This window comes from Echinops telfairi, unplaced genomic scaffold, assembly GCF_000313985.2.
Source record: "Echinops telfairi isolate 266 unplaced genomic scaffold, ASM31398v2 ScPeMD7_17;HRSCAF=63, whole genome shotgun sequence".
NCBI lineage: Eukaryota > Metazoa > Chordata > Mammalia > Afrosoricida > Tenrecidae > Echinops > Echinops telfairi.
In genome coordinates this window covers 3,143,352-3,170,928 of record NW_022103914.1, presented here as the reverse complement: position 1 = coordinate 3,170,928, position 27,577 = coordinate 3,143,352, and the positions used below count along the sequence as shown (strand labels likewise).

General features: G+C 48.0%; 1 protein-coding gene across 13 annotated transcripts in view; it reads right to left on the bottom strand.

Moving 5' to 3' along the window:
• KALRN (kalirin RhoGEF kinase) overlaps positions 1-27,577 on the bottom strand; it is a 653,766-nt gene that overhangs the window by 224,104 nt on the left and 402,085 nt on the right. For 10 of the 13 annotated variants that reach the window (XM_030884807.2, XM_045287542.1, XM_030884806.2 and 7 more), the window contains 10 exons: positions 25,787-25,906; positions 19,289-19,507; positions 15,957-16,106; positions 14,706-14,820; positions 13,667-13,782; positions 13,056-13,178; positions 6,529-6,711; positions 5,073-5,191; positions 3,247-3,313; positions 1,148-1,257 (listed from right to left, as the gene is read on the bottom strand). In XM_030884807.2, coding sequence (XP_030740667.1) covers positions 1,148-1,257; positions 3,247-3,313; positions 5,073-5,191; positions 6,529-6,711; positions 13,056-13,178; positions 13,667-13,782; positions 14,706-14,820; positions 15,957-16,106; positions 19,289-19,507; positions 25,787-25,906 — 1,322 coding nt within the window. The remainder of the gene's footprint in view (positions 1-1,147; positions 1,258-3,246; positions 3,314-5,072; positions 5,192-6,528; positions 6,712-13,055; positions 13,179-13,666; positions 13,783-14,705; positions 14,821-15,956; positions 16,107-19,288; positions 19,508-25,786; positions 25,907-27,577) is intronic. The other 3 variants (XM_030884808.2, XM_045287543.1, XM_045287536.1) reach the window with 1 other exon arrangement.

The following is a 27,577-nucleotide window of genomic DNA, read 5'->3' as shown; positions in this document are numbered from 1 at the left end:
ACAGTCTTGGAGACTCCCAGGGGCAGTGGTAGCCTGTCCGATAGGGTCTCTGTGAGTCTGCACTGACTTGACGGCAGTGAGGGAGAGTGCGGCACAGCCACGGATGCATGGCTGATGGCTCCCGCACTGAGTGTGGAGAACGGTCCTATCATTGCAACAATGTCTCTTGGACAGTGCTGCTCCAGTTTTGTTTCAGGTTGGCTGCGACACCTGCTGCCTGGCTGCCTTAGGGGTTTCTGAAACTGACTGCTTCACCTCAAGCATGCCCACTGACTTCAATAAAAGCCTCGACAAACCTGCCTCTCGTTCTTCCTCTACATTTGTGTTCTTTAACCCTGAACATCTACCTCCTGGCCTTAGCTGCGCAACACAGCCCTGAAAGAATGCTGGGCTTTTATTCCGTATCATCATGGTACTCCTGTGCCCCGAGATTCCCTTCTATTTCTATTTTGAAAACTACATTATTTCTACTAGTTGGTTATGTGACTTACCAAAGCAATGTGCTTGCTCACCCCGTTAACAAAAGAACGTGCTGTCTCATGTGCTGTGCAAAAGATTTCTAAATTAATTTCTGCATGGGGCGGATGGTAAGATTTTATGATTCAATGATTCCATTCATTTCAAGAAAACATAGAATGTCCATTGATATATCTTCTTTAAGCTATTAGGAAATGGGTTCTACTAGGGGCGCTGATGGTTATTTATGCCATTTTTATTGTGAGTAGAAATTATAGGGTAGACTTTGATGCAAAAATTCTTGAATTGAAGTAAAACTAATTGGGATTTAAAACTAAATTCCCACAATGTAGAATGGTTAGCCAGGGATGAATTTTGACGTCAGCATTCCCCACCAGCTCTAATGAGAAGATAAGATTATTTCTTCAAAGCCTGGTGAGCGTTCTGATGGGGAAGATGAAGATCGTGCCCTTTGGGTCCCTGAGGAGAATGGGGGAGGGACCTGAATACCTTGTTGGATTTTGAATTGCAGAGAAAGGTGAATGAGGGAGAAAGAAGTCTGATGGGAACAGGCGTGGAAACTTCCCCGGTCAGATTTCCCAATCAGCTTTGATCCATTTTTTTGAGAACCCCTGTTGTCTGCTATATATAACCCCAACATGTGCTCTGCTGAGACCCACCCTCAACCTACTTGTTATGAAAATCGTAGATCTCCTGGATGTTCCCAAAGATGATATGCTCTTTATTGAGGATCCCAGGGGGAATTTCCTCCACGCCACTGGTCATTTCCCAAAGGTAGGTCTGCAAGACAGAAACAGGTCATCGAAGCCCATGCAAAGCAACAGCCCCTCAAACTGAGGTGGCACGAGCGGAAATACCGAGATTTTAAATAAGCAAAGTGGCAAGAAAAACCTGAACATAAGAAGTCTTCTAAAGTTTTGTTAAAACTCCATTATTTGTTAACTTAATTTTTCCACAAACCTCCTAAAATTTGCTGATATCCCTTTTGTCCAAGCATTGCTGTGTAAATTACATACTAAACCTTATAAAGAGTGCAAACCCCATGCAATTTTGCTATTTATTAAACGTGTGTGTGGGGAGGTGGGGGGTGGCAGGGACGTGGAGAACAGATTTTCAGCCCCAATTTAGAGCCAAAGACTGTATCAAATTTTTTATTTTGAATAGAAGTGATATACACACACACACACACACACATCTGCTGAAGATCATCCAATAATAATTGCAGCAGTATACTGTCAGAAATAGTTCATGCTGGATCCACGAGAGCGTGGAACAAGGGAGATCATTGCTGATGTCAGATAGAAATCTTGGCTCAATGTAGAAAATACCAGAAATAAATTTACTTGTGTTTCATTGACTAGGCAAAGGCATTGGACTGGATGGATCATAATAAACTATAGATAACCTTGAAGAGAATGGGAATTCCAGAACACTTCATCGTGCTCATGAGGAACTTGTATATGGATCAAGAGTCAGTTGTGTGAACAGAACAAGAGAATAACGCATGGCTTAAAATCAGGAAAGGTGTGCATCAGGGTTGTATCCACTCACTATACGTATTCAATCTGTATTCTCAGAAAATTCTCAGAGAAGCTGGCTTATATGGACACAAATGTGGCATTTGGATTGGAGGAAGGCTTATTAACAATCTGGTATGCAGATGACACACCTTGCTTGCTGCATGTGAGGAGGACTTGAAACACTTGCTGATGACGATCGTGGATGGCAGCCGTCAGTGTGGGTTACAACGCAAGGTAGGAAACCACAATCCTCAAAGTGGGCCAATAGGAGGAAAGGCTGAAGTTGTCAAGGATTTTGTCTTAATTTGGATCCACAATCAATGTTATGGAAGCAGCAATCAAGATGCCAAAAGGCATGTTTTATTAAGTAAACCAGCTGCACAAGGCATTTTTAGAGTACTGCAAAGCAAGCATGCTACTTTGAGAACTGAAGTGCACCTAACCCAAGTCATGGTATTTTCCATTGGCCCATATGCATGTGAAAGTTGGACATTGAAAAAGAAAGTCCAAAGAAGAATGGATGCATTTGAGTTGTGGCGCTGGAAAAGAATATTGAAAGTAACATGGGCTGCTAAAAGGTCAAACCAGTCTGTTTTGGAAGAAGTACGGCCACAGTGCTCCTTAGAGGCAAGGATGGCAAGATTTCATCTTACGTACTGTGACTATGTCGTCAGGAGAGGACAGACCCTGAGAAGGACATCCTTCTTGGCAAAGAGTTGGGACAGTGAAAAAGAGGAAGGCCCGGGATGAGATGGATTGACATCGGGGCTGCAACAATGGGCTCAGGCGTAGGAACAAGTGTGTGGATGTCGCCGGGCCATGCAGTGTTTCGTTCAGTTGTGCACAGGGTCATTACAGGTTTTAGCCCACTCAGTGGTACAGAACAACAAAAACAACATATATATGTAGATATGTAAACATATATACCCATACACATGTGTGTGCATGCGCGTATATATACATACATATACACACACTCACATATATATGTCTTATTTTTTTGGCTGGGTATAGCATCATCTGATTAAAAAACCAAACTTTCTCAAAAGCACGTGAAGCTCCCATGCTTAAATTACTTTAGGAGAAAGCAATGGTTGCCTTTGGGAGAAAGACTTTTCTCAGGCTGCCTTTTTTTATTCCTTACTCTCTGGGAGAAGGCAAAGAAAATTGGACTCTTTTCGAGTCTTTGAGCTAGGGCAAGGATGCCATCTTTCTGAGACCGCTATGAACTGGTTACCACGAACCTTACCTCCATGCACTCATGCAAGTCCCTTACATATGCCTTTTCTGTCTGGAGCAGCTCAGCCATGATGAACCTAGAAGGAAATAAAAGGGTTTTCATTAGTTATAGCTGTCATACCTCCCTTCCTCCAACTTCACTCCTCCTACTCTAGCATTTATGTGCAACTTCCTAGAATGTCCGACGTCCCTACTTTACCAGCACCACAGAAAGATCCTTTGAAATATGAACACTCAGTTAAGTCCGAGAGGGGCCATTTGGTATTGGAGCACCTCCCAGAGCCCTGCCTTACTTTCTTCTGTTCTGGAGGTAAACCCCTCAACTTCCAATAAGAACACTGGCAGTCTGGTCCCAGATAGATTCCTGATTTGGAGCATGGTTTTAGAGAACTGCTTGCCCTCCTCCAGGCCTTGTCTCCATATTTAATTATTTTGCTACAGTGTTTCTGGATCAATTTGGGCATCTTGAGCACTCTTTTATTCCCTTGGCTCAGACGAGACACAAAACACCACCTGCCCTCAAGAAGAGATGCTCAGGAATCAATTGAATATATAAAATATGAAACCATATAGAAAAGATGGAGTTCAGAAAGGAGGGCCAATGACAGTGTGTATGATATGAGTTGGATTTTACAGAATCTCTGGGATTCAGAAAGAGAGAGAATGAAACTAGACAGGGGTGCAGAGTACAGAAAGTAAGCAATGATCCAGAAAGGAACTGGGAGAGGAGGGCAGGGAGAGAGGGCAGGGAGCACACAGAAAAGGCAGGTCCGGTTCCAACCACCGAATGGAGAATGCCCACAATGTCTTCTTCAGACCTGCCGGTAGCCTTGTGCATCAAAGTGCGTCACTGGGATGGAAAATTACTGTGATCTAAGATTGGGTGAGGCAAGGCCAGATGATACAGACTTGGAGCAAGTGGGAAGCCATTTCAAATCTGGAGAGGAGTGATAGAAATAGGTCACACTATTCATAATGGTGAAGAGGCAGGCAAGTCCTAGGTTTGAATGCCGGCTCCATTACTTTCCATTGTCGTGTGGTTTAGGACAAGTTGCTTAGTCTTTCCAAGTCTACTTCTCCTCCGCATAATAATAATAAGTACCTGGGATCAGTGGCAGAGCCCTGTTGCTGCTGTGGGGTTAGCATTGGGCTGCTAACCGAAAGGCCAGCAGTTCAAACCCACTAACTACTCTGTGAGATTACCCCCCAACAACCATGTAGGCGTTGGTGCTGGTGGTGGTAGAAACAGGATTAGCAATACTGAAATGTCACTTCAGAAAGCAAAGTCGGTCTCACTGGGAAACTAGGCATGGATTGGGAACAAGGGAGTCAGGGATGGTTTAGAAAGGGAGTCAGGGAAGGTTTTGAAAGAATCCAGACATCTGGGGATGCGGGCTGAGATGAGAGAAACTGAAGTTAACATTGGACCCCAACTGGTGACGGATGGGCCACGAGATGTCAAAGGGAGAGTTTGAGCTCACTTCAAGACTCTAGGCTGGGAACCGACAAGGCTGGTGGCAATCATTGACGGGAAAGGGAACTCAATTTGGGGGAGGCCGAGACATTTGGTTTGATCTGTGTTGTTTTGAGAGTGTGACACGAACTTTAATGATTAAAGAGGAAGATTTTCTTTATGACAAGAGTGGCACGTCGAGAGAGACTGGGAGACATGTACATGTCTTCACAGTGGATCCGTCCACTCGACAGGAATTCATGCCTGTCCACCCCAAACCTAGGCTGGCAGGCGGTTCCGGCAGGCGGTTCCGAGCCTGTCCGAGGGACAGACGGCAGCGAGAACTAAGCAGAGTCACAAGGAGCCTGCCGCCAAACACCTACTCTTTTTTCCGGGCTGACTTCCGCTTCTCCTCGTTGATCTCGTGGTTGGCATCCCGCAGTTTGACCTCACGATCGGAAAGGCTTGCTGGGATGATGTCCAGCTCCAGGTCCTTGTTGTCCTATACACGAAGAGATCAGACAGACGGGTCACCTTGGGGATGGTGCAAATACATGATGGCTGGGAGGGCGGAGAAGATGGGAGAGGACTCCAGTATTGATATGCACACTCACTCTGCTTCCCACATACGTCTTTCTTTTCAGCTAGGCCAGACCCATAGGGTCAAATGTGTGGCGCTAATACCCACAGCAGGAAAAAACAAACAAGGAGCACATTTGATAATGATGTGTTTACTTCCCCAAGGCCTTTGGTTCTGATTCAAACCAAACACACAGCCTCACAAATCAGTTCATTGATCTGTCACCGCTGAATTAGATGTGCAACAGAAGAAATACACAAAGGGAAAACTTTCCTTTGTCTAGGGAAAACCAATAAGGCAAAAACATTCTGATTAAAATAAGCAACTCCCTTGGGCATAGAAAGCTAAATGACGAAACCATGATGAACTTTTCCAATGGCTTCGCCTTGCTTAGTTCTGCCATCACTTGTCTGCTTAGATGACAGCAGCTTCCGGGAAGAGACGTTGTGCACAGAGCCAAGCTGAGGGGCCCTGAATGGCCTCGGCTCTCCGTGGGTGGATCATGTTACTCTCCAGGCTACCCTGCTGCGGAGCATGAGCCTCTTTAAAGATTTAAGAATGAGAAATCCTAGGATTAAATTGCCAGACTGTATTTAGCTTTTGCTTCATAGGTCACTGGCCCCTATTATAAAGAAGAGATTAAAAGTCAATCTTCCCATGTGTTTTAGCAAATAATACTCCCTTTTCAGTTGAAACGTCAAAAAGTCTTTGCACAAATTACACCCCCTATTCTAGAAAGGGCACTATTATTATATACAAGGGATTCTAATCATTGGCTGATTAACCCCGTTGGCTAGAAGATGTACCGATGATCCCCAGACAAAGGATTTAGTCTTCAAAGGCGACAGCCCACACTGCACAGAGCAGAACTCTTTGCCGTAAGAGGTCCCACTCCTAGATGCCTGTTTTGTAATGTACGTAGATATCATGTGAGAAAGAGGAGGCTTCCTACGCCTGTAAAGAGCCACAGCCTCTGAGCCCCACAGGGGCGGCCCTACCTCATTCTCCGGGTCGCTAGGAGTCGGAGCCGACTCGATGGCAGTGAGTTTGTTTTTCTGGAGAGCAGAGCACTCGTTACAAGGGACGGGAGGGGATTGGCTCAGCTGGCCCGATGCCTCCACTAGAAGAGCCAGGCGAGGCAAATGCCTGAGAGGGAAACGGCTCCTAAGATGGCCCGGTAACCGCCGGCAGGGCCCAGGCCAACCAAGTGCCTTCTCGTGCGGTGACGAGGGCAGTGCTGGGCAGGCCTCCACACGTACCTCTGTGTTGACTCCGAGGGCTTTCTCCAGAGAGTACCGGTACTTGCCCATCCGCAAGGAGAAGTCCCTATAGTGCTTGTCCACCGTGGTCACCCATTTCCTGATCTCCGTGGCATGAATATGGCCCTTTTCCACAAAGCTATCCGCCAGCTGGATCAGAAGCTTCACCTTCTCCTTGGTTTGCTGCCCCAAAAGACAATCTCGGGTCATTAGATTACATGGACTCTCATGTCCCTTCCTCCCAGCCCCCTTTCACAGCCGCCAGAGAGCTCTCTCGCAGCTACATGGCCAGGGTCTGTGTCCTGGCTCTGTCTCGGGCTAGCTGGGAGATCTTGAGCAATGTACTTCGACTCTGTGCTTTGGCTCCTTCATCTGTGAATACTAGTTTCTGAGCCATAGGGATGTGGTGTGCATGAAGGGAGGTGGTCATGCCAACTAACTGGAACACATGGTGACGGATCTCTGCCACTATGACTATTACTATTTTGTGGTGATTGATGTGGTGCAAATGAGAACCCCTTGAATTAATGCGGTACTTTATCAGTTCCCAGAGCATGTTCATGTCACATTTGAAGATCATGTGAATGACAAAACATCCCTTTGAGGCAGGAAGAAGGTAGGTGGTGACGGTCTCTTTCAATCCCACACGACCAAACTGAGGCTTAGGGAGATTCAGGCCTGGTCCAGGCTCCCACGGGCAGCAGGGGCAGAGGGCAAAGTGGGCTTGCTTGGAGCCTTAGCTCTTCCTTCTTTCCCTGCACTGCACCAGCCAGAGGGAAGGCTTGCTGAACATCATGTCAGTGGACTACAGCGGGATCTAAAGAAACCTAATGAGATTTAAGAGTAATGAGCTGTCAGTTTTGCCACCATGACCTTGTGTAGTTTCCATGAGAGACTACACATAAAGGGTTAATGATGGCTAAGTCAGGGGTAGCTCTGGCAGGTATTGGGTTAATGGCATTACTAGCAAGAATCTGTTCAAAACGGACTCTGCCCACAGCACTGTGTGCAAGGCCTATGGGGATGTGCCTGGGGGGTAAACAAAAGAAGAAGAAGAAATATTATTCCCCGGCGTCCCCCCATACATAATCTCCAGAGGGGACCAGGATTCACAGCGACTGATTAAATCACTGAAGGCGGGCTGTAATTGCATGCATGCTAGCATGGAAGCGTGTATACAGTGCACCCGGCAGGAATGTTCAGACAGAGGATGCAGGCGGGCTGGCACGGGCAGGAAGGGCTTGGAGAGGAGGCGGAACTGCCTTGGGTGCGACATGGGCATGGAAAGGGCACTGAAACACGTAAGCTGTTGTTCGCCTCTGGATTTTGACGTTGTGACTCTATCGGGGACGTCTACGAGATTTTAAGGAAAGAACATTTCAATACTATTCTGAGAAGACTTCTTCTGAGCTGGGGAGAGCACATTCCAGGCTTTTGCCCGCTATTGTTCACCTCTGGATTTTGACGTTGTGACTCTATCGGGGACGTCTACGAGATTTTAAGGAAAGAACATTTCAATACTCTGAGAAGACTTCTTCTGAGCTGGGGAGAGCACATTCCAGGCTTTTGCCGTGCGTCCAGTCTGGACAGCGGAGGGGGACAGTCACGGGCAGAAAGGAGACAAGACCGAGGAGAAGGCTCTTGCTCTCCCTCCCTCCCTTCCCTGCCCAGGCTCATCTGCAGCTCCTCCCAGGAGGGTTTCTGCCGGAGACGCGGCTTGGCTTCCTGCTGGAGAGACAGCAGAGGGCTCTGCAGGCCCCACAGTGAGGAGACTGAGCCTCCTGCACCTGAGGACCAGAGCTGGGGGGCTTCGATATCAAGGGAAGGAGCCTGGTGGGAGGGCAGGAGGAACAGCTTCTCAGTCAGGAACTGGCTTCATGAAGGAAGAAGGCGAAAATAACAGTATTGGCAACTGGTCAGGCGACTTGCATAGCTACCCGAAGGATTCTGTGTGCTTTGTTTTCCATGGACGACGCTTTATTTATACATATCTTTCTTTAAAGACCTCTTACTTACGTAAAATAGCATAATTTTTTGTAGTTATCATTTTTAAAATCTTTTTTTCCCCTAATGTAAAAGGCTGGGCAACTTGCCACAGGGGCAGTTCTAGCCTGCTTCATGGGGTCACCAGGACACCGACTCAGTGGCAGTGAGTTATTTTGTTGTTGTTGAGGTCTTTAGCATGATGCTGTCCCCTGCGAGATGGCATCTAACAGTCAGATGGTGGCAGCAGCGGCCTTGTAGGGCAGCCATCATACCAGAGGACATCGTATCCCACAGTTTCAAACCTGGGATGCAGTCAGCCGGGAAGATGCTTCACAACCAAGAGCATCCTGGGTGCATGTGGCGCCTAGGGAAGCACGCAGCAGATCAGACTGTCTACCCCAGGGTCGGCCAACTGCGGCTCTCCAGCCCTGGACAGCCCTTTCGGTCCCTACGTGTGGCTCTGAAGTAAAGCTGAGACATTTTAAAGGCTATGATTCAGATCATGATGATTCTATTTGTTTGTAAAAATGTGTTGATGCCTGCTGAGTAATTTTTAAATTGTTGTGAGGGACAGGATTGGCTCTTGTGTCTCAAAAGTTTGCCGAACCCTGATACAGACAACTCTTCTCCATGTGGCTGCACCTACCTCTGTGACGGCAACCCCGTCTCCACTCCTTGCCTCCACGGCCCTAGACTCGTCATGCCAAACTTCCCGGGGTGAGGGGCTCCCACGCACCCCCAACTCTTAAATCCAGTGGCCCTCTCTCCTCTCCTGCCCCAGACAAATGGGTGCTAACCTCCGAGTGCTCCACAGACAGACCGAGCCTTCCTTTGCGCATGCAGCCTATCAAGTTATTCCTAGAGGCTCTTCAGTGAGCTGCGAGCTCCTGAGAGCGTTAGACCTTGTTCATTTGTATACCTCAAGTTCGAGAAAACAGCAGGCCTGTCATAGATGTTGGATAGATGAGCGGATGAATGAGTCGGTCTTGTGTTTCGGGGTTTGCTTCTTGGAGCTAGACCAATAAGAGCTGAGGATTTAGATTGGGGACATATCGATGATAAATCTGGCCCATGAACTAGCAAGGGCCACTGGGAGCTCACCATGTTTTCTCATGATCATTCATCACTAGGGAAGAGCCCATCAAAATCACAGTGAGAAACCATCTTTATTCTGACCTACAGGGGCCACCATGGGTAGGAGCCGACTGGTGGCGACTGGAGGTGGTGGTAGGATGGCCGTATTCAAAGAAACAGACATTTAAGTGTTGGAGAGGACGTGGGGGAATTGGAGCCCTCGGATGGTTGCTGCTAGCATTGTAAACTGGCGGCCTCACTGTGGAAGATAACTAGATGGCCCCTCCGAAAGTTAAACAGGGGGGCCAGATGGCCACCCTCCTACTAGGCGTCTGCCAAAGAGAATCAGAAACATTTATTCACACCAAGACTTACTGGATACGAATGTCCACAATATTGTTCATGATCGCCCCGGATTAGAAACAAATATTCATCAACTGATGAGAGGGAAACAAAAATCCAGTCTATCTATTGATGGAAGACTCTTCAGTCATAGGTTTGGAGGCCTGCTATGAACCTGGGAAACATGACGAAACACAGAAGAAGCCAGGGATGACGGGCCACGTCTTGTGGGATTCCATTGACAGGAAGTGCCCCGAACGAGCCAAGTCATAGAGAGAAGGCAGATTAGGGACAGTCAGGGCTGAGAAAAGGGCGAGCTGGGGTTTCTTCAGGGTGACGAAATGTCCTGGAGTTAGCCAGTGGTGATAGCTGCAGCACAGTCTTACGTACTAACCCCCCGATTTATGAAAAACAAAAAACAAAAAACTGATGAAAAATATCATAAAAACAAAGACAGGTTGCTTTTAGAAGTTTCTCCAGATGCCAAAATGATGAAGATTTCCTTTCATCGAGTACCCCCTTGAGAATTCTGAAACTCACACTCACAAGACCTCGTTTGTGCTCTCCCACACGTGTGTGCAGCGAGGCACAAGGAGACGTTGCTTTCCCTCTCAGCCTCACGTAAACGGCCTCTATCTTACTGTGAGTCTTACACATAAGTGGATTTCTAGAGACAGCAGCTTTTCATATTCAGCATTTCTTCTATTTCACTTGTTTTGTAACTCAGGGTTTAGTATTCAGTCTCGAGCCATGCCATTTATTCTCTCATGATCCAACGAGGACAATTTTGTTTCCAATTCAAGTCCGTCTTATTGGCTATAAAGGTTAAGACCAGAGGGGCCTGGTTGGATGAGATCTGAGCCTGAGAAGTGGGGCAGTGGGGACAGGGGGGTGCTGTTAGGCCCTAGCAGCTCTTCACCTAGTTCTGTTAGCCTATAGATTTTTTTTTTTAATGACAAATAATCCAGAGATTTGGAATCTGAGTGATGGGAGAGTGATAATCTGCTGACAGATATACCATACATACTCGAGTATACGCTGACCTGAATACCAGCCAAGGCACCTAATTTTACCACAAAAACTGCATTTAAAATGTGCTGAAAAACTTGGCTTAAACACGAGTCAATACGGTAGTTAAATTGAGAGCAAGAACTTATGGAGCTAAAGTACAAGCAGCATTTTAAATATAGATTTGGGAGTAGGTGTTGAAATGTCCCAGCTCCTCTATTCCCCTTATGCTCACAGCACAGCGGCTAGAGTCCGGGGCCAAGAGGATGAATGAAGAATGCTTCCTGTCCTTCAGGACTGACTGGCTTGTACAGGAGACGGCACAGCACACGGGTGACTGGAGCACGGGAGCGTCCCTGCCAGCTGCCGAACATGTCATGCAGACCCCAGGGCCATGGGGCAGGGATGGGACAGGTCATTTCCTTGCTTTTAGGCAGCATGACAGAGGAGGAGGCGGCACTGAGGAAGAAAGAGCCAAGAACCGGCAGGAAGCGTAGAGGATTCTAGCCAGAGGAACGGTCCACAAAGGCACAGAGACGCAAAGCCCGTGATTTGTCTCTCAGGGAGTAAGCAAGTACACCCGTTCTGCTGCAGCGTGAACTTGACACCCAAGAACAAGTGAAGGTACTGCTCGGGAGGCAGGGGTGCACATGGAGAAGCTGAGTGTTGGCCTGACTCCAGGGGAGAGTCTCTGCTGCTCTTGGGCTGAGTGGCCTTATGATTCAGGCAGTCTTTTCTGATGAACCGGGAGGAAGAACGGAACAGACGGGAAGGAAGAGCAGGCCAGAAGCATGGAACTGAATTAGGAAGCTACTACATCCCAGGGCGCTAACGATGCAAATGGGTGAGAGGAGAAAGCTATAAAGATGGATGCATAACATCAAATTATTTCCCACATTTCAGCTTTGGGTGAGGGCACATTGAGATCCTACGAAGTCCAAAGTGTCTGCTGCGGCCCATTCTCGGAGGCTCTGACATTCTCAGCCTGTTCGTTCTAGACACTAGGCGAGAGGACGGATCAACCAGCCGCGGGTCAGTCAAAAGTCCCTCTCACTGGGTTCTGAAAGGAGCCTGTGCACTTACCACCTTCTTGGCACTGCTGGTTGCAGCTGGTACTGAACTCACAGCTATTGACAACAGATGAAAACGGTCCAAATGTTCACAAGGACGCAGGCGATGGGCCTTCCCTATCTAGAGCTCATAGCACGGGAGTCCCAAAGTCGAGAACCACGTTGGAACTACCAGCTCAAGAAAGAAGCGAAGGCTTAATTCTGGCACCGTCAGTCCCTCGAGTGGCAGGGGGGTCTCTAGGTAGTGTGAGCATTCACCTGTTGTCTCCTCACCCACACAAAAGCCTCTGGCACGGCGGGGGTAATATCTGCCACGGGTGGAGGTGAGGTCAAGAAAGGCCACCCCGTGGCAGGGAGCCCAGGTGAGCCACAGAAGGAGCTGGGCAGCTCAGAGTGCCATTCAGAGTCAAGGCTCATCCAGATGATCAAAGTCTGACTGTTAAACTGGAGGCAAATCAGATTTTCCACCCACTAGTGCATTCTCCCACTCAGGGTCAACCAGAGTGTGAGTGTGTGTGCATGTGTGTGCCCACACATGTACAATTTGCTTACTTAGCTCACTAGCAGGCCTGAGGGCAATAGAATCAGTCAGCTTAGGAGAACAGAGCGTCATCTGCTTTGTGAATCCATCCCCACCCCAACACACACACAGTTACTGAACTTTCTAGTGGGTGGGCACCCTCTGCCGCTCCGATTTCAGGAATGCATTGGTAGGTGCCCAAATCAGCACACACATGCACCTGGGCATGGACACAGCCCTTTGAGTTAGTGGGTGGTCCAGACTGCAGAAGATTTCAGCGCCTTGAGCAGGAAGGTGCGTATTCGGTCGTGCAGTATCGAGGAGTGGAGTTCCTGCACAGAGTTGTTCTATCCAGCAGCTGCATTCTTTGGATAATTAAGGCCTCAAAGGCGAATGCTTAACGTTCTTTCCCCTTGCCTTAGCTTCCTGCATGACTGCTCTCCTTTCTCTGATGTCAAGTTGGACAGAGTGTGGGGGTGGGGGGCGGGGCTGGCTGGGTTGGGGAAGGGGCTCTGAACATCTCCTACCTTGGCAGGCACCCTGAATTCCCCATATTCTTTCAGCAGTTCCTGAGTCTCCTCAGCGGTCTCTCCGGTGGAGGTATGTGTTGAGAGGTAATATTCACCTGTTTCTTGGATCCAGTCCAGGGCCTGTGGGGGAAGAACATGAGACACTCAGTCCCCAAGGTCAGAGGGCAGTACGGAGACAAACCACGCTACCACAAAGGCTTGTGGCTTGGGACAGCATGGTGGATCTAGGGACTGTTGACACAATGTGACTGGGAAGCGACTCTGAAACAATCTATAAAGGAGTCGCTAGATTTGGGACATCCGGCAGCAGAGCGCGTCTCCTCCATCAGACTAGGGACTTTCGAGGCCAGCCACCGTCCCACCCACAAGTTCAGGACAATGGCCTCCGACATCTTCTCACAACCTCTGGGCTCCCACTCTGAACAGAGGGTTTGGTAAAAGCCGCGTGCAGGATGACAACCTTTGCCCTCGTTCTTCTCTCCACCCACACATCCCATGTCCGCTCTGCCTGCTGCTGGGCTCCCGTCTGGACTGCCCCACGCCTTGGTCACTGGGGCCTCTGTTCACTCCCAGAAGCAAGGCAAAGCCAAGGAAAGCTCTGGACGTACCTGCTTGGCACTGCGTTCAAACACCACGTATTGTTGACACTGGTCTAACCGCCGCTTCTTCAAGGTCCAGAAGTGCAGGACTCGGTTCTCCCTCTGCAAGAGCTCACTCAAGATGGCTGCAGGGCAGAGGGGCAGCGCTGGTCACGGGACGGCTCTGAACAAATGCAACCAAACACCCCCGGCTCCAGCCCCCCAGCCAGTCCTCCCGTAACGGAGGCCTTCAAAGCCTCTCCACCGGACGCGTGCAGACGGCAGAGCCAGCACTGGGCATGGCGACTTTCTCAGGAGGGCAGCAGTAAGTGGCAGAGCCAGGCTTAGAACTGGGTCGGATGATTTGGCCACCAGATGCCTTCGCCCTGTGCTGTTCAACGCGGCAGTCATTGGCCACTTCCGATTGCTCGCATGGAGATGATTGTCAACTGCCACTGAGTTGGGCTCCAATTCACAGACACCTGGCCGAACAGAACTAGACCCCACCCAGTCCGGCACCCCCCTGAGCGTGGACGGAGGCTGGGCTGCTGTGACGCGCTGGCTGATTTTGAAGAGCAGGTCTGCCAGGACTTTCTTTCTAACATTTAAATGTACTGTGTATAGTCCTGTAGAAGCTGAGTGTTTCAGCACATTTTTAATGCAGTTTTTGTGGTAAAATTAGGTGCCGCAGCTGATAGCTTATACTCAAGTACATATGGTCCTTAATTACCATTAAAATACAAATGAAAATCTAGCTCCTCAGTAACTACCTATGTCTACAGGTATTGCAATGTCCACACAGAACAGTTCCATTATCTTAGAAAATTCTATCCCACACCATTACAGCCCTAGATGCCAGAAGCTCTGGGGACAGCTTAGGCTCCTCCCTTCCATTCTACATTTTGATGCACAGCAACAGATTGACCGTGACTCACCGCTGCCTCCTCCACCCCACATCACTTGCTCTTCTCTACAGAGAAGAAAAAGGAAATTTGGGGAAGGTGGGAAGGGTGGGGCTTCTGTTCTATGCTGCGGTAGTGACCAGTGACCTGGCCGGTCTCCCACTGACCTTTGACTTGCTGCTCAGGCCCTCGGGTATGGCTGGCGACACTGGGCATGCTGACGTTGTTCCTGTGGATGTACTTGAGAAAGACCTCCGCGTTCCGCCGCGCCAGGGTGCAGGCCTAAAACAGACAAGGGCGTGAGACCACCCGTCCAAGTTCTGTCTGCAGGGATTTGGAGATGCCAGATAGTTTGCCCTTTTCCCACCTTTGGAGGGTGCTCACAGGGTGCTCGCTTGTGGTGGTGAGCGTTCTGCAGCTCTGGGTGAGAAGAAAGGAGCCCTGCCGGTACTGTGGGTTAGAAACTGGATTGCTAACCTCAAGGTCCATGGTTCACACCCATCAGCCACTCCATAGGAGAAAGATGAGGCTGTCTGCTCCATGGAGATTGACAGTCTTGGATATCCTATATAGGGTCTCTATGAGTCAGGAATAACTAGATGTCAGTGGGGTTTGTTTTTTTTCTAGTTAGGGGGAGAGGAGCTCTGGAGGTCATTTCTGGTCAATTTGGATGGCTCCCCCTTAGAGCCTTCGAGTTATCAAATGAAGCACTACTTCTTATGGCTCACCTTTTCCACCTGGGATACAAATAAGGCAGTCATCCTTGGCGACTTATATGTGAATTAGGCTTTCTCAACATTCCCTGTCAGGCAGGTGTCCCTGTGCCCCGACAATGCCTCTCTGATGGCCACTCAGCTGAGCCCAGGGAACACAATCTCACTTCAACAGGCGTTTAATTTAGACTCCAGCAAGTAAATTTGAAAAACAAATAATCTGAGCATATGACTCAAAATCTAGATGAAAATGATCAACATTTTCCAATCCTATTTGCCCATGAAATCTACTCTCACCTCCACAGCACTAACAGACATCCTACTGCTGGGAGGTCCTGATAGACGTGGTGGAAGAAGAGCCATTATCATACATCCCTTAAGACTCACATTAGCTGCGAGTGCAGAATGGGCCGGTGAAACGCTCCTTGTACGCATGGGGGAGACTGAGGCCCCCCGAAACTGACACTATGGCTAGTTTTTCTCAAGGCTGTGTATTTTCTGAATTTCTCTAAAGAGCATTACTTTGCTCTGATGGTAATTACATGTTCAATGAAACACTGAACACAAACCACGCACAAATAGGTGGTCCCATAGAGAACATATCAATGGGAGACAAGGAGGCAGGAGTCAAGGGGCAAGAGAGAGAAGGTGAATGAACCCACAAGACAGGAGAGTTCAAGACTGTGGGTGGCAATGTGCTTTGACCTTCAGAAAGGCCTCCTTTTGTTCCAAATGTTTGCTGATGAGAGGAATGACGTGGTCGATCTCTGCTGCCGGGCCCAGTTTATCTCGTCCGCCGCACCAGTCCTCATCCCTCCGGTACTCTTGCTCCAAGCTTTCCAAGACACTACACACCTAACGAACCAGGGAGGAAAAGATGCAGTCAGTCAATCAGCCTGGAAGGAGGTAGAGAGGGGGGGAGGGGAAACTGATATTTTTGGGTGCCACTGTTATAACCTCCCCGTAATCCTGCGGATTGGGTAGAACAGAAACTGAAGGGGAGAAGATCCGGGCCTTGTCTAATCCTCTGTGCTTGCCTTGCAGTGGGTATCCTCAGGCAAAGGGAAGGAAGAGCATTGCCTCTGGGGGGTGACTTGTGGGCCATCAATGACATCATTTTCCCCACTACTGGGGGAAAAAAAATACCCCAGCAAAAATGTCACAAGGCCATGCCAGTTACAGGCCTTCTATCACAAAATACACATTTCTTTCAGAGGGCTAACAAATTTGGGTTAACCTAAAAGACAGTTAGGACCCATGGTGGCACAGTGGTTCCACATGAGGCTAACCCAAAGGAAGCAGTTAGGAACCAGCAGATGCTCCTCTGGAGGAAAATGGTGCTTTCCTCTCCTGCAAAGAGTGAGTCTCAGAAACCCACAGGCGCAGTTCTACTCTGTCCTGCAGGTTCACTATGAGTCAGGATTGACTTGGTGGTAGTGAGAAAAGACAGCTGGGAAGTTTTCCCGTTCTCAACTGCTGAGAGGTGCTGCTAAGCAACCTGATCCATGACCTCACAAAACCACTTAAGCTTGGCAAAGACAATTTGCGGAAGGACAAGTTACGCTGGGTACCACAGTTTGCGACTCAGGGCAACCCAGGACCAAGGACACTGATCCCTAAAATATAAACCCATCCTCACTTAGGTGTCTTCAAGTGGATTTTGATACCTTGCTTGGCTCTGAAAGCAGGGGAGAATGGCTTCAACTCTACCCTTGGCCATCGTGGTCTGGGAGTGTCATCCCATTCGATGAAGGGCCTGGCTTGGGAAGGATGCTTACTGAGTGATGAGCCAGCCTTCAATGTGGTCTGCACCATGTCCCAGGCACACTCAGTCCAGACATGCTTCTCATGCCAGAGAGGGCTGTCCCCACACTCTAGCTGATTTCACCAGGCCCATCTCTAGGCCTGCACGCACCTCCCTTTATTCAAGGCACGGAAATTTGCAGAAAGGCTCAGGTCTTGCGATAAGACAGGGCAATAGATAGAGAACATTGTAAGACAAAAGAGGACTGGAGACCTGCTCTATCACAGCACTATGATTAAAGCCAATACACGTAGCGGGTAGAAGAACTCAAAAGATTATTAAGTAGGAATTCTTGAATTTAACAAGGAACCCAAATCTAGAAAAGGTAATAATAACCTTGAACAAAGTCAGTTCGGGGTCAAAGTTTCTCACCCTTAATCAATGCACTGTCCCCATAAGCATCTAGACCCAAAGGAACATATCTGTTTGCTATTAGAGAGGGACTAAGCTTCCTTTTCCCCATATGAAAATTTATTTGTTGAAAAGACTCCTTTTCCCATTGAATTAATTGCTTTGTGAGAACTCAGTAGATGACATATGGCAATTGTAATCTGCATTCGAGCCTGTTCTACTAATCGATGTGTCTACACTTACTCCAACGTGATTTGTCTTGATAGTGTAGCTTCAGCATGTTTTAAAAATCAGTTAGTATAACTTCTACAATGTTGTTCTTTTTTTTCAAGATTATTTGGTTATTCTAGGGTTGTTTGCATTTCCATGTAAACCTTACAATCAGTTAATTTTCTTGATAAAAGTTAGTTTCCTGGGATTTGATCAGAATTGTGCTGAATATACAGAACAGCTAAGAGAGCCTTTAGCATCTTGGGCTGCTGCGCCCACTTCTGTGATGCCATCTCTCTGAAACAACAGAGAGAGAGAGAGAGAGAGAGAGAGAGAGAGAGAGAGAGAGAGAGAGAGAGAGAGAGAGAGCTCTTCCCTGTTGCCATATCCAAGCAAGTAACCCCAGAGCACACTGGGAGAGGGTGCAGAGCCTGTAACCCTGGCTGCAGGGCCTTTTATATTTGCTCTGAGGCTAGGCTTTCCCATGGTCCCAATTAATCACTTTGGAGAAACAGGTTTCTCTGATCATTCTCTACCAGGGAGCAATGCACATGAGCAAACCATTTCACACTATAAAATGATTGACGGCAGCTTTAAACCCCAAGTTCCCAAATAGCACCCCAATCATTTAGAAGATCCTCTTACACAAGGCCTGGTGCAACTTACTGAGCAGACACCATGGCAATGAGTCTGCACCTTCCTGGCTTTGCGGTACGCCTGTTCTCTCCCCACAGCACCATCCCTCCGATGGCGAGGCTCCGAGTTCCCCAAAGACCCAGAGCAGAGTCTCCTTCATTAGATGGAGACCCATGAGGCAAAGAGGTGTGTGTTTCAAGCAAATGCACCCCCTCCTCTTCCGGCCTTCAGAAAACTCAAAACCAAACTTTGCCCGTGAGTCAGTTCTGACTCAGACCCTCTAGGGCAGCTTGGAACTGTCCCACTGGATGTCTGAGACAGCAACTCTACCGGAATAGAAAGCCTTGTCTTTCTCCTGCAGAGCGGCTGGTAGGTTTAAACTGCTGACCTTGCGGTTAGCAGCCCAATGTACAGCCCACTACCCCCCAGAGCTCCTTCAGCCTTCTCAGGAGCCATGTATTGCCTGCCTCCCTGATGCTGCTTTGGACACTGACTTCCTTTGGCAATGGAAGGTTAAGAGAATGCAGGTTTCAAGCACAGTAGGTTTTAGGCTCTTGCACTCCTGCCTCCAATAACTACTGATCAAGGAGGAGGAAAGCCCTAGAAGAAATCTAGATCCTGTCTGCCAGGCTTGGTCTAGACAGCTGAACCACAGGTACTTGTGTGAAAAAAATAGAAAAGAAAAATGCTCACTGCTTTGTACTACCGAGTTTGGGGAGTGGCTTTTTATACAGTATCATCAGCATAATGGCTGATACACTGCTCCTCAAATCTAGCATCCCGGAAGGCCCAATTTCTATTTCAATACCTCAGTAAAGATCGCAAGAGTTTGAATCATTTATGTTCTAAGAACACAACAGAACAAAACATCCAAAGGGTCCCCCCATTTGATGGAAAGGATGACAAAGAAACCGACTGTGGTGGTCCACAAACGGTTCCCCTACTCTCAGAGCTTAGGAGAGAGGGGCCTGGCTTCTTGCTGCAGATTGTCAGCCTTGGCCCCACGCGCCCCCCCCCCCCCCAACTCTCCCCTCACCTGCTCTGAGGTTTTGTAAAAGGCCACCGAGGCATTGACCAGCTTCAGCCGGTCTTCCATCTTCAGCATGAGCTGCTGCCAGTGCAGGGCCACCTTCTCGGCACATTCCCGGATGGCCTCCGCATCGTAGTGGCCAGCCTGGAGCAGGGCCTCGGCTTTCTGCTGCACCTGCAGGGCGCTCTGGTGTGTCTTCTGCAAGGAAGTGGCATGAAAGAGGGACTGGGCACGAGGGGAGGAGCGAGCAGTCCGTGGAAACGACCCAGGCGTGGTATGGGAGGGGGTGGAGTGAGGCGTGAGTGGAAAGATGCAGAAAAGTTAAAAAGAGCTTTAAATGACGGATTCAAGCATTTTTGTTATGAAGATCAATACATCATTGTATTCAAAGCATCATCTTTTAAAAAACACACTAATCTCTCGGCTCTGTAACCCCTGTCCCTCCTCTCTCCTCCACTACTTGCATCTGGGTTTTAAGGAGGGTCCGGTTTCTGTGGAGGAGAAACAGTGTCTATGTCTATGCATCTGTTCTCTGGTCGGTTCATACGTTATATAAAGGTCCCTTCCAAGTCAAATCCTAAAACTGTTCACCAGACTGAGTTTTCAGACAAGTTATTGCTAGAGCCCGTTTCTAGATCAAACATTTGCAGCTCATTAAGAAGAAAACTCTCTGAGTGTCAAAAACGTCCACCAAACGCAGTGCGATTCATTTCAAGCAAGCATCATCAGTCGGAAAGGGTTTCAGTGGAAGAAATTAAAGTTTTCAAGGTAAGAAAACTTTAAAAGTATCCTCTCATGCTACCCTCCAGTAACCCCACCCCGGGACAAAGCAGTACATCGGCTACAGCTCAAAGTATAACTCCCACGTCATTTATATTTGGCTTTATGGTATAATATAAGCTTTGGTACAAAGTTTACCTTGACCATGCCTCCTGATTCAAGCTAAACGGGGCTCTCGTTCTCTGTGTTTATGAAACACGCAAGTGGTGATGAGGCCAGACTGGAGGATGGGGTCAGCGGGGATTTAACTAAATGGGATGAAAATTTACTAAAATGAAATGATCCACATGGGGATGCTGGAGGCCAAGTGACTTGACAGCTGATGTCATCTCATCCTCTGTTGCTGGGCTCACTTCCATGCCCCCCAGATCCAACCAAACCCACTGCTGCTGAATCAGTTCCAACTCATGGTCCCTCAGCTACGTAGCAGAAGAGTCTTGCCATAGGGCCTTTTGGCTAGAGGAGGGAAGCAGGTCATCAGGCGTCTCCGAGGGCCAGTGAGTGGAGTCAGACTGGCCATCTTCAGGTTACTAGTCACGTACAGATCGTCTGTGTCTCTAGGACCCTTTTCAGAGAGTAAGACTAATCTGGCCTTTCCACTTTGAGGGAAGCGTAGCTTAATCAACAGTGGGAGGGAATGAGTTAGCAGCCCCGTAACTTGTTCCAGAGTTAACTCCTGATCTTCTTCTTGGGCAGCATGCAGGGGCAATTCCCGAGGGACAGTTGGCTCAACATTTCCCATATTGCATTTGCTTCTCCTTCTCATTCCAAACTGCACTCTACACACTGTGAAATGTTCCAGTCAGCAGCCTCCGGGCTTCCCTTCCTGCCCCTGAATCTGCACTTGGTGTTAGTGAGCTTCTCTCCCCTCTGGTCGCCTCCTGCTCCCAGACCCCAGAGCCTTCCAGTGTGCTGCCATCAGTTACACCGATCAAATCCGCCCAGTGTCGCCTCAAAACAGAGGCTTTCTTATGAAAGGTCCCAGCCTTGAAAACCACGTGGGGTCACCCTGAGTCAGAATCAATTCCGTGGGCATGAATCACAACCCACTCCCTTTAGCAGTAAAGCTCTAGTCTGACACAAGGAGCTTTACCTCATGCCCTGGTCTCAATCCTAAAGTCTTTCGGATTTTCCTCATTGCTATGAAATTAAGTCCAAATAGGGGAGGCTGTCATTAAACAATGTCTACAACATGGTCTCCAACATAACCATATACATTTCCTCGCCAAAAACCCTTTGAATGTATACTGTCCATGTTCTTTTCTGTTTCTGTTCTAGTCATTGCTCTGTCTTTAACAGGTGTCTCTTAGGTCCGCCACCCCCCCCCCCCATCTTTGTTCCAGTCTTCCTTTGAAATTGATTCCAAGTCCCCCTTCCTTCAATTAAGTTCTTTCCCAACAACCTGAAAGTCATGAAAGATGATTCTCCTAGGTTATTTAGCTAATGCTTGGCTGAAACTTTCAGGGTAGAGACTGTTAAAAATAATGCTAATAGCTGAGATTTCCCAAGGCTCTACTCAGTGCTAGGTACTGTACTTAATGCATATTTTCTAGTTCTTGTAACATTACTCAAAGGTGGATAACAATATTTCCATTTCCTAGATTAAAAAAAAAAATGGGCCTGAGGCTAGTTGAGTGTCTTGTCCTAAGATGTACGACCGAGGAAGTGTTGAACCCGGAAATATGAATACGTATATAGGAAGTGTTGAACCCGGAAATACGCCTCTGGTTTGATCTATTCCCAGAGCTATGATCCTTCTACTGTTATCACACTGCATCATCTATCTCTGATAATTAGGCTGGTATCTGCAGCATCCCATTCAGAGCACAGGGTTCACCAAATAAATAGTAGTAATTATGGTCAATATTTGGCAGATCTCAAGCTATGAAAGCAGCACTTAACTATTATCACGTTATTATGCCTTCTTCCCTGAGAGTGGAGGCGCAACTTGCAGGCTCACCTCACCTGCGTAGTGGTGAGTCCTCTTTCCCATTCCTCGGGTCATCATTATCGGATGGTCCTAGAAAGGCCTCCTCTTTTACTTTCTAAAAGGAGGTGTTATCCAAACATCATGATCTGCTTTGCTAAACTTAAATCGTCATTCTTTATTACTTCCTTATACTCCCCATATCCAATTAGACTGAGCTCTATATCTTTAAGACATGGATTATAAGAAATATTAATGTTTAGTAGGAGTACACAGAAAATCAATTGAATTTACTATACTGTTTTCACAATTTTCCTGATACAAATACCCATGCTTAAAATGAGTAAGAAAATTTCAAATAAAAATGGATTTTAAACGTGAATCTATTTCTATGAGGTTCACAGTCCCCGGAGGCTTACCAGCCACAATATCTTAGCTACAAAGAGATAACAGACTAGCTTTGCTTGATAAAACCATGCTGCTTCTGGGCGTAATGCACTCCTCTCCATTCTGAATGGCGCTGGGCAGGGAGGGCTGCTTAAGTCAAGGCTCTTTCAGGCAAAGGCTGGCACTCCTTGGGGAGAGCAAAACCTTCAATGTGATGAGGTCACACAGCAGGGTGAGCAGTCTTCTGGTTTCCCCACATGCCAGGCCCAGTGTGTGTCTATTTTTTTGCCTGAGTTATTAATAATCCCTTCCTTCACGTTAAAATTGTCCAGGTAAGAATGGTCCATCCTAGGGTCAGTCTACAGGGACAGCTGGTATTTCTATAAGCCAGTCAGTCCCAGCACGTGCCCCATCAGGAAATCATTGTAAAGGCCTCATGGAACACCCTCAACATGGACCAAGCTAAACTAGACTACTTATACTCTTTTTAAGTTATGTAGTGTTGGGCTGCTAATCACAAGGTCAGCAGTTCAAACCCACCATCATCTCTGAGGCAGAAAGATGAGGCAGTCTGCACCCATACAGAATTATAACCTGGGAAACCCTGTATATAGGGTCATGAAGAGCTGGAATTGACTCAATGACATTAGTTTTGATTATGCTGCTGGGTCAGTTGCTTAAGGCCTCGCTGGCCTATTTCCCAGGAGATGGAACATGGTCTACATGGACACATTTAGAAAGAAGCACACGGCCGCCACTTAGAGGAAACGCTGGTGCCGAAATTTGGGTCCTGCTCTCTCTCCTATTCTAGCCATGCTGCAGACCCTCCCCGTGGCTTGAACCCACAAGCCACTCTACAGGAGAAAAGACTAGGTGCTCTGTCCCCATAAAGATTAAACCCACGGTCATGGTGATGATGGACAGGTGTGATACCAACTCACAGTAACCCTACACGGCAGAGTCCAGCTGTCGCACAAGCACCAGGTTTCTAAGAGCACAATCTGCATGGAGCCAGGAGGGCAGAGCTTTCTCCCATGGAGTCTAGTGTGCTCAAACCACCCACGTTTCGGTTAGCAGCCGAGCACTTACCCACTGCACTGCCAGGGCCCCTTCCCATAAAGACCCCAGCCTAGGAATCCCTACAGGGCATTTATGCTCTGAAAGGGTCCCCGTGCGTGGGGATCGCCTCGACAGCACAGGACAATGGCAGCAGTAGAGGCATCTGCCCACTATTTCCCACCAGCATACTGCAGCGCCCATGTGGCATGACCCTGGGTTTTACCGGCCACCATTTGGCTAAGGGAATAGACATGTCGTTATCTGGACAGGTTAGGTAAACTTTCACTGTCAAGGCAGATAAAGACGAGACTTGGCCCTGCTGGTGCAAGAGGATTACACACGGGGTTGCTGACTGCAAGGTCAGCGGGTGAAAGGGGAGGGTCACAATGAGTTGGAACTGGCTACATTACAGTTGGGCTTGGTTGGGGGTTTGGTGTAGCTCAGTGCTGCCCTCTCCCCCTCCAGCAGCGCTTCTGTCTCTAGAGTGACTGCCCAACTGCACGCAGCCCACACTGCTGTTGACTTGTCTCGGCGGACCTTCACTACCGGGTGAATGCTGCTCCATGGGTCTTCTGACCTAGCTCTGTTCTACACGGATCAGACCCCACGATCAGATTTGTCCTTGTCAGTCAACTGCAACAGAGACAGCTGGTGATAACAGAGCGTCTCCCCTTCTAAATGATTTGCGCCTAGGGCATGCGTGGTTCTTTTGAAATCTCGCATCCCGGGTCGTATAGGCATCGCCTACTTTTTAAAAGTTCACTAGACCCCACTGCATGGGTGTGTCCTGCATCAAATATGCCCTACACGTCGTCTGTGTAAGTCCTATATGCACTGCCTATTTTTCACTAACTGAACCAAATCTGCAGAGGCTTTTTACTTTACAAAAAACAAGGCTTTTCTCAGTGTTTGCTTTGCAGCCAGCCCCTCAAGAGGCAGCACGCCCCTCTACCAAGTTGCCACAGCTTTGTACTACAGTGGGACTCCAAAAATGGGTGGAAACGTGGAATCAGAAGGCAAAGTAATTTTCCCATGAACTTTGTGGTTATGTTAGTGTTACTTCAGGTTGTATGTGCTACCTGGTATTTTGGGGGGGAGGGATCGTTTTCCATATGCAAATTAATGGTAATTGCTTCTTCGCTGTATGTCCCTTTGGACTTATAAGAGGCTTCAACAGGTACACTCAACTTTTGGATAGTGGGGGAAGCCTGTGTTCCTAACACAATTAAGTAGCTCCTAAAAATATAGCAAGGTACCCTACAGAAATGTCATTTACCTGAACATGGCATGTAAGAGGCTTTCTGGACCATTACACGACTGAGTTCAGTCTATACTGGCTTCAAGATTAATTAATTGAGTTGAATCACTAAATTAAAACATGTAGTTCTAAGCAGTCAGCTGAAATTGTACTGCTTGCCTATCATGGTGGTGGAGACATTTCTTTCACTCCGCGAAGTGGGCAGGGTCTTACTGACCCGTAAGTAACGAGTGCCCTTGGATTGCTCGCTCTTTCTCTTTCCCCACTGGTACTGGACTTCTTTTTCACTGAGGGCCCCTGTCCCACTTCCAAATCTTTTCCCCACCACATCAAAGCAATCAACCCAAATCTCTTTGGGAAGGAGAGTGTTCTCGTGGAAAGGCTAATTAAAGACATTATTGAAAGTATGAAAATACTCCTATTAGATGGCGCTCAGGTGGAATTTGATGTTAAAACGGACTTTGAGGAAAGTCTCTGTTGGCAAGCTATTTCTGGTGGTGAAGTTTCCTTCCGGACGACCTGCACCACCATCACAGAGCCAGTTCCTCACGAGACAAGCTAGCTGCTGCAGGCGGCTGCTGGTCTAGCGGCCTTGTTTAGAGGCAGAGCCTGACAACAGTTTGTAAACGCAACACAGAGGTCAAATGCCTAAAAATAAAACCTTCGCTGCCCAATGATGTCCATGCTTGTTCATCCTCAATTCTGAGTGCTCTCCGATTCCGAGTGGTTTCTAACCTTCTAGTTTTACACTTCTCATGTTGGGCCTGACCCGTTTATCATCCATGAAGACTCATCCCATGTGCCAGGAGCCTTCCAGGTTAACGGTTCCTATGCAGCATGCGCTCCATCAAGCTCCCCTGGAGTAGGCTAGTCACACATATGATTTGTGCTGCGCACACTTGCTTTCTAAAATGAGGCCCCTGGGATGGTTTGCTTCCCTGCCAACTCCTGGGTAAAAGGGAGGCTGCCTGGCACCGCTCACTGAACAGGGCAAGGGCTTTGGCCCCTGGGGGAGCATCCACACCTCAGGGGATCATCCCACTGGAGGCACAGAGCAGAAAGGGGGCGCAGGGCAGCCAGAGTTGGCCGTTACCTCGATGGCCAGCTGGAACTGCTCGTGTTCCCGCTGCAGTTGCTCTGCCTCAGACAACGAGCTGGCGTTGACCAGGCTGGCGCTGAGCATGGACTCCCCGTTGCGGATCCATCCCAGGACCTGTGGAGACAGAATGGGCAGATGCTGAGCAGCTGGCACGGCTTCCCCAGAGCTCAAGTCTCCTCTGCTGGGTGGCTCAGGCTGAGAGTACACTCCCCTGTGTCCATCGTTAGCAAGAAGAGAGGTCGAGCCTGGATAATTTAAATGGTCATCTCCCTAACTGGACCTGGTGCCTAGTACCAGGGGCACTATTTTATGTGCCCACATTCCTCCTGGCTCCATGGTTTCTTTCTTTCCCACGCCTGTTTCCTCACCTGCTTAAGTAGAACAACGTTCTATTTCACTGTTTCGCACATGAGAAGCAGAGGTTCTTTCTGGAACCTAATCAACACAGCCCCAACCCATTGCCATCAAGTCAATTCTGAGTTATAACGACCCCACCGGTCAGTGTGGAACTGCCATAGCATTTTTAAGGTGGTATATCTTTACAAGAGTAGACTGTCTCATCTGTCTCCTGCCAACTGGTTGGTGGGTTTGAACTGCTGACCTTATGGACCGCAGTCCACCACTTAACCCACTGAGCCACCAAGACTTCTTTTCTGGAGAGCATAGGTGGTGTAAATCAAGTTTGACTGGTGGCATTACGTCCCCTTCTTTAAGGCCAATTTCAAACATCCACAACATCTTCTGTAATTAAGCATTCCACTTAGAAGGAATTCCCTTCTCTTCTAGAAACCCCATGGCATTTTGTTTGTACCCCCTCTTCGCATTCACGAAAGACTGTCTTGTTCAGTCACCCTTCTGTTTCACATCTCCTCTTAGAACAGCGGTTCTCAACCTCTGGGTTGCAACCCCTTTGGGGGTCGAGTGACCCTTTCACAGGGGTCGCCCAATTCATAACAGTAGCAAAATTACAGTTATGAAGTAGCAATGAAAATAATTATATGGTTGTGGGGGTCACCACTACATGAGGAACTGTATGAAAGGGTCGAGGCATTAGGAAGGCTGAGAACCACTGTCTTAGAATGTAAACTACTGAAAGTTGGGAAATATTTATTAGTGATATTTTTTTATATCATGTAGTGTTTACCATAGGCCCTTATGTGATGGGTATTCAGTACTGTTTTTGAAACAGGGTAGATGGAAAATACCCAACTACTGTTGAGCAGTGAGTCCAACCCCCTATGCCTTTGGAAAACAGCCAAACATAGACAGCTCTGAGTTTTAGCAAGTAAACAACTCCAAGGGCGGAGGAAAAAGAAGTAAAATAAGCAAGAAAGCACAAATAATTTACCAAATCGTTCATCAGAAAAAGTGAGAATCCTTTTTAACTTAAATTATTTAGAAGCTCTGACTAGGCTGCATGTACCATCTGGGGGACCTCACTGAGTAGTGGAGGGACAGAAACACAGCCAGGGGAATCTGAGACTAGGAGACGCAACTGGCATTGGCTAGACACGTCGAGGTGCAGGCGAGTGGTGCCCTCGGCAGCTAATTGAGTCAATCCAGGTCATCAAACTGGAAGAGTCATGCTCTGATAGCTGACCCTGTGTGGGGTCACCACAAAAGAAAAGAAAAAAGCGCAAATTAGTGAATCTGAATCTGACAATTTGCTTGGAGAAGAAATAAAATTTCCTCTGAAATGTCAAGATCAGTAAACACCATCCACTTGCTATTTCAAGGCAAAGGAAAGACAACACAATCTGCTGCCTAGTTGCCTTCAGACCCCCC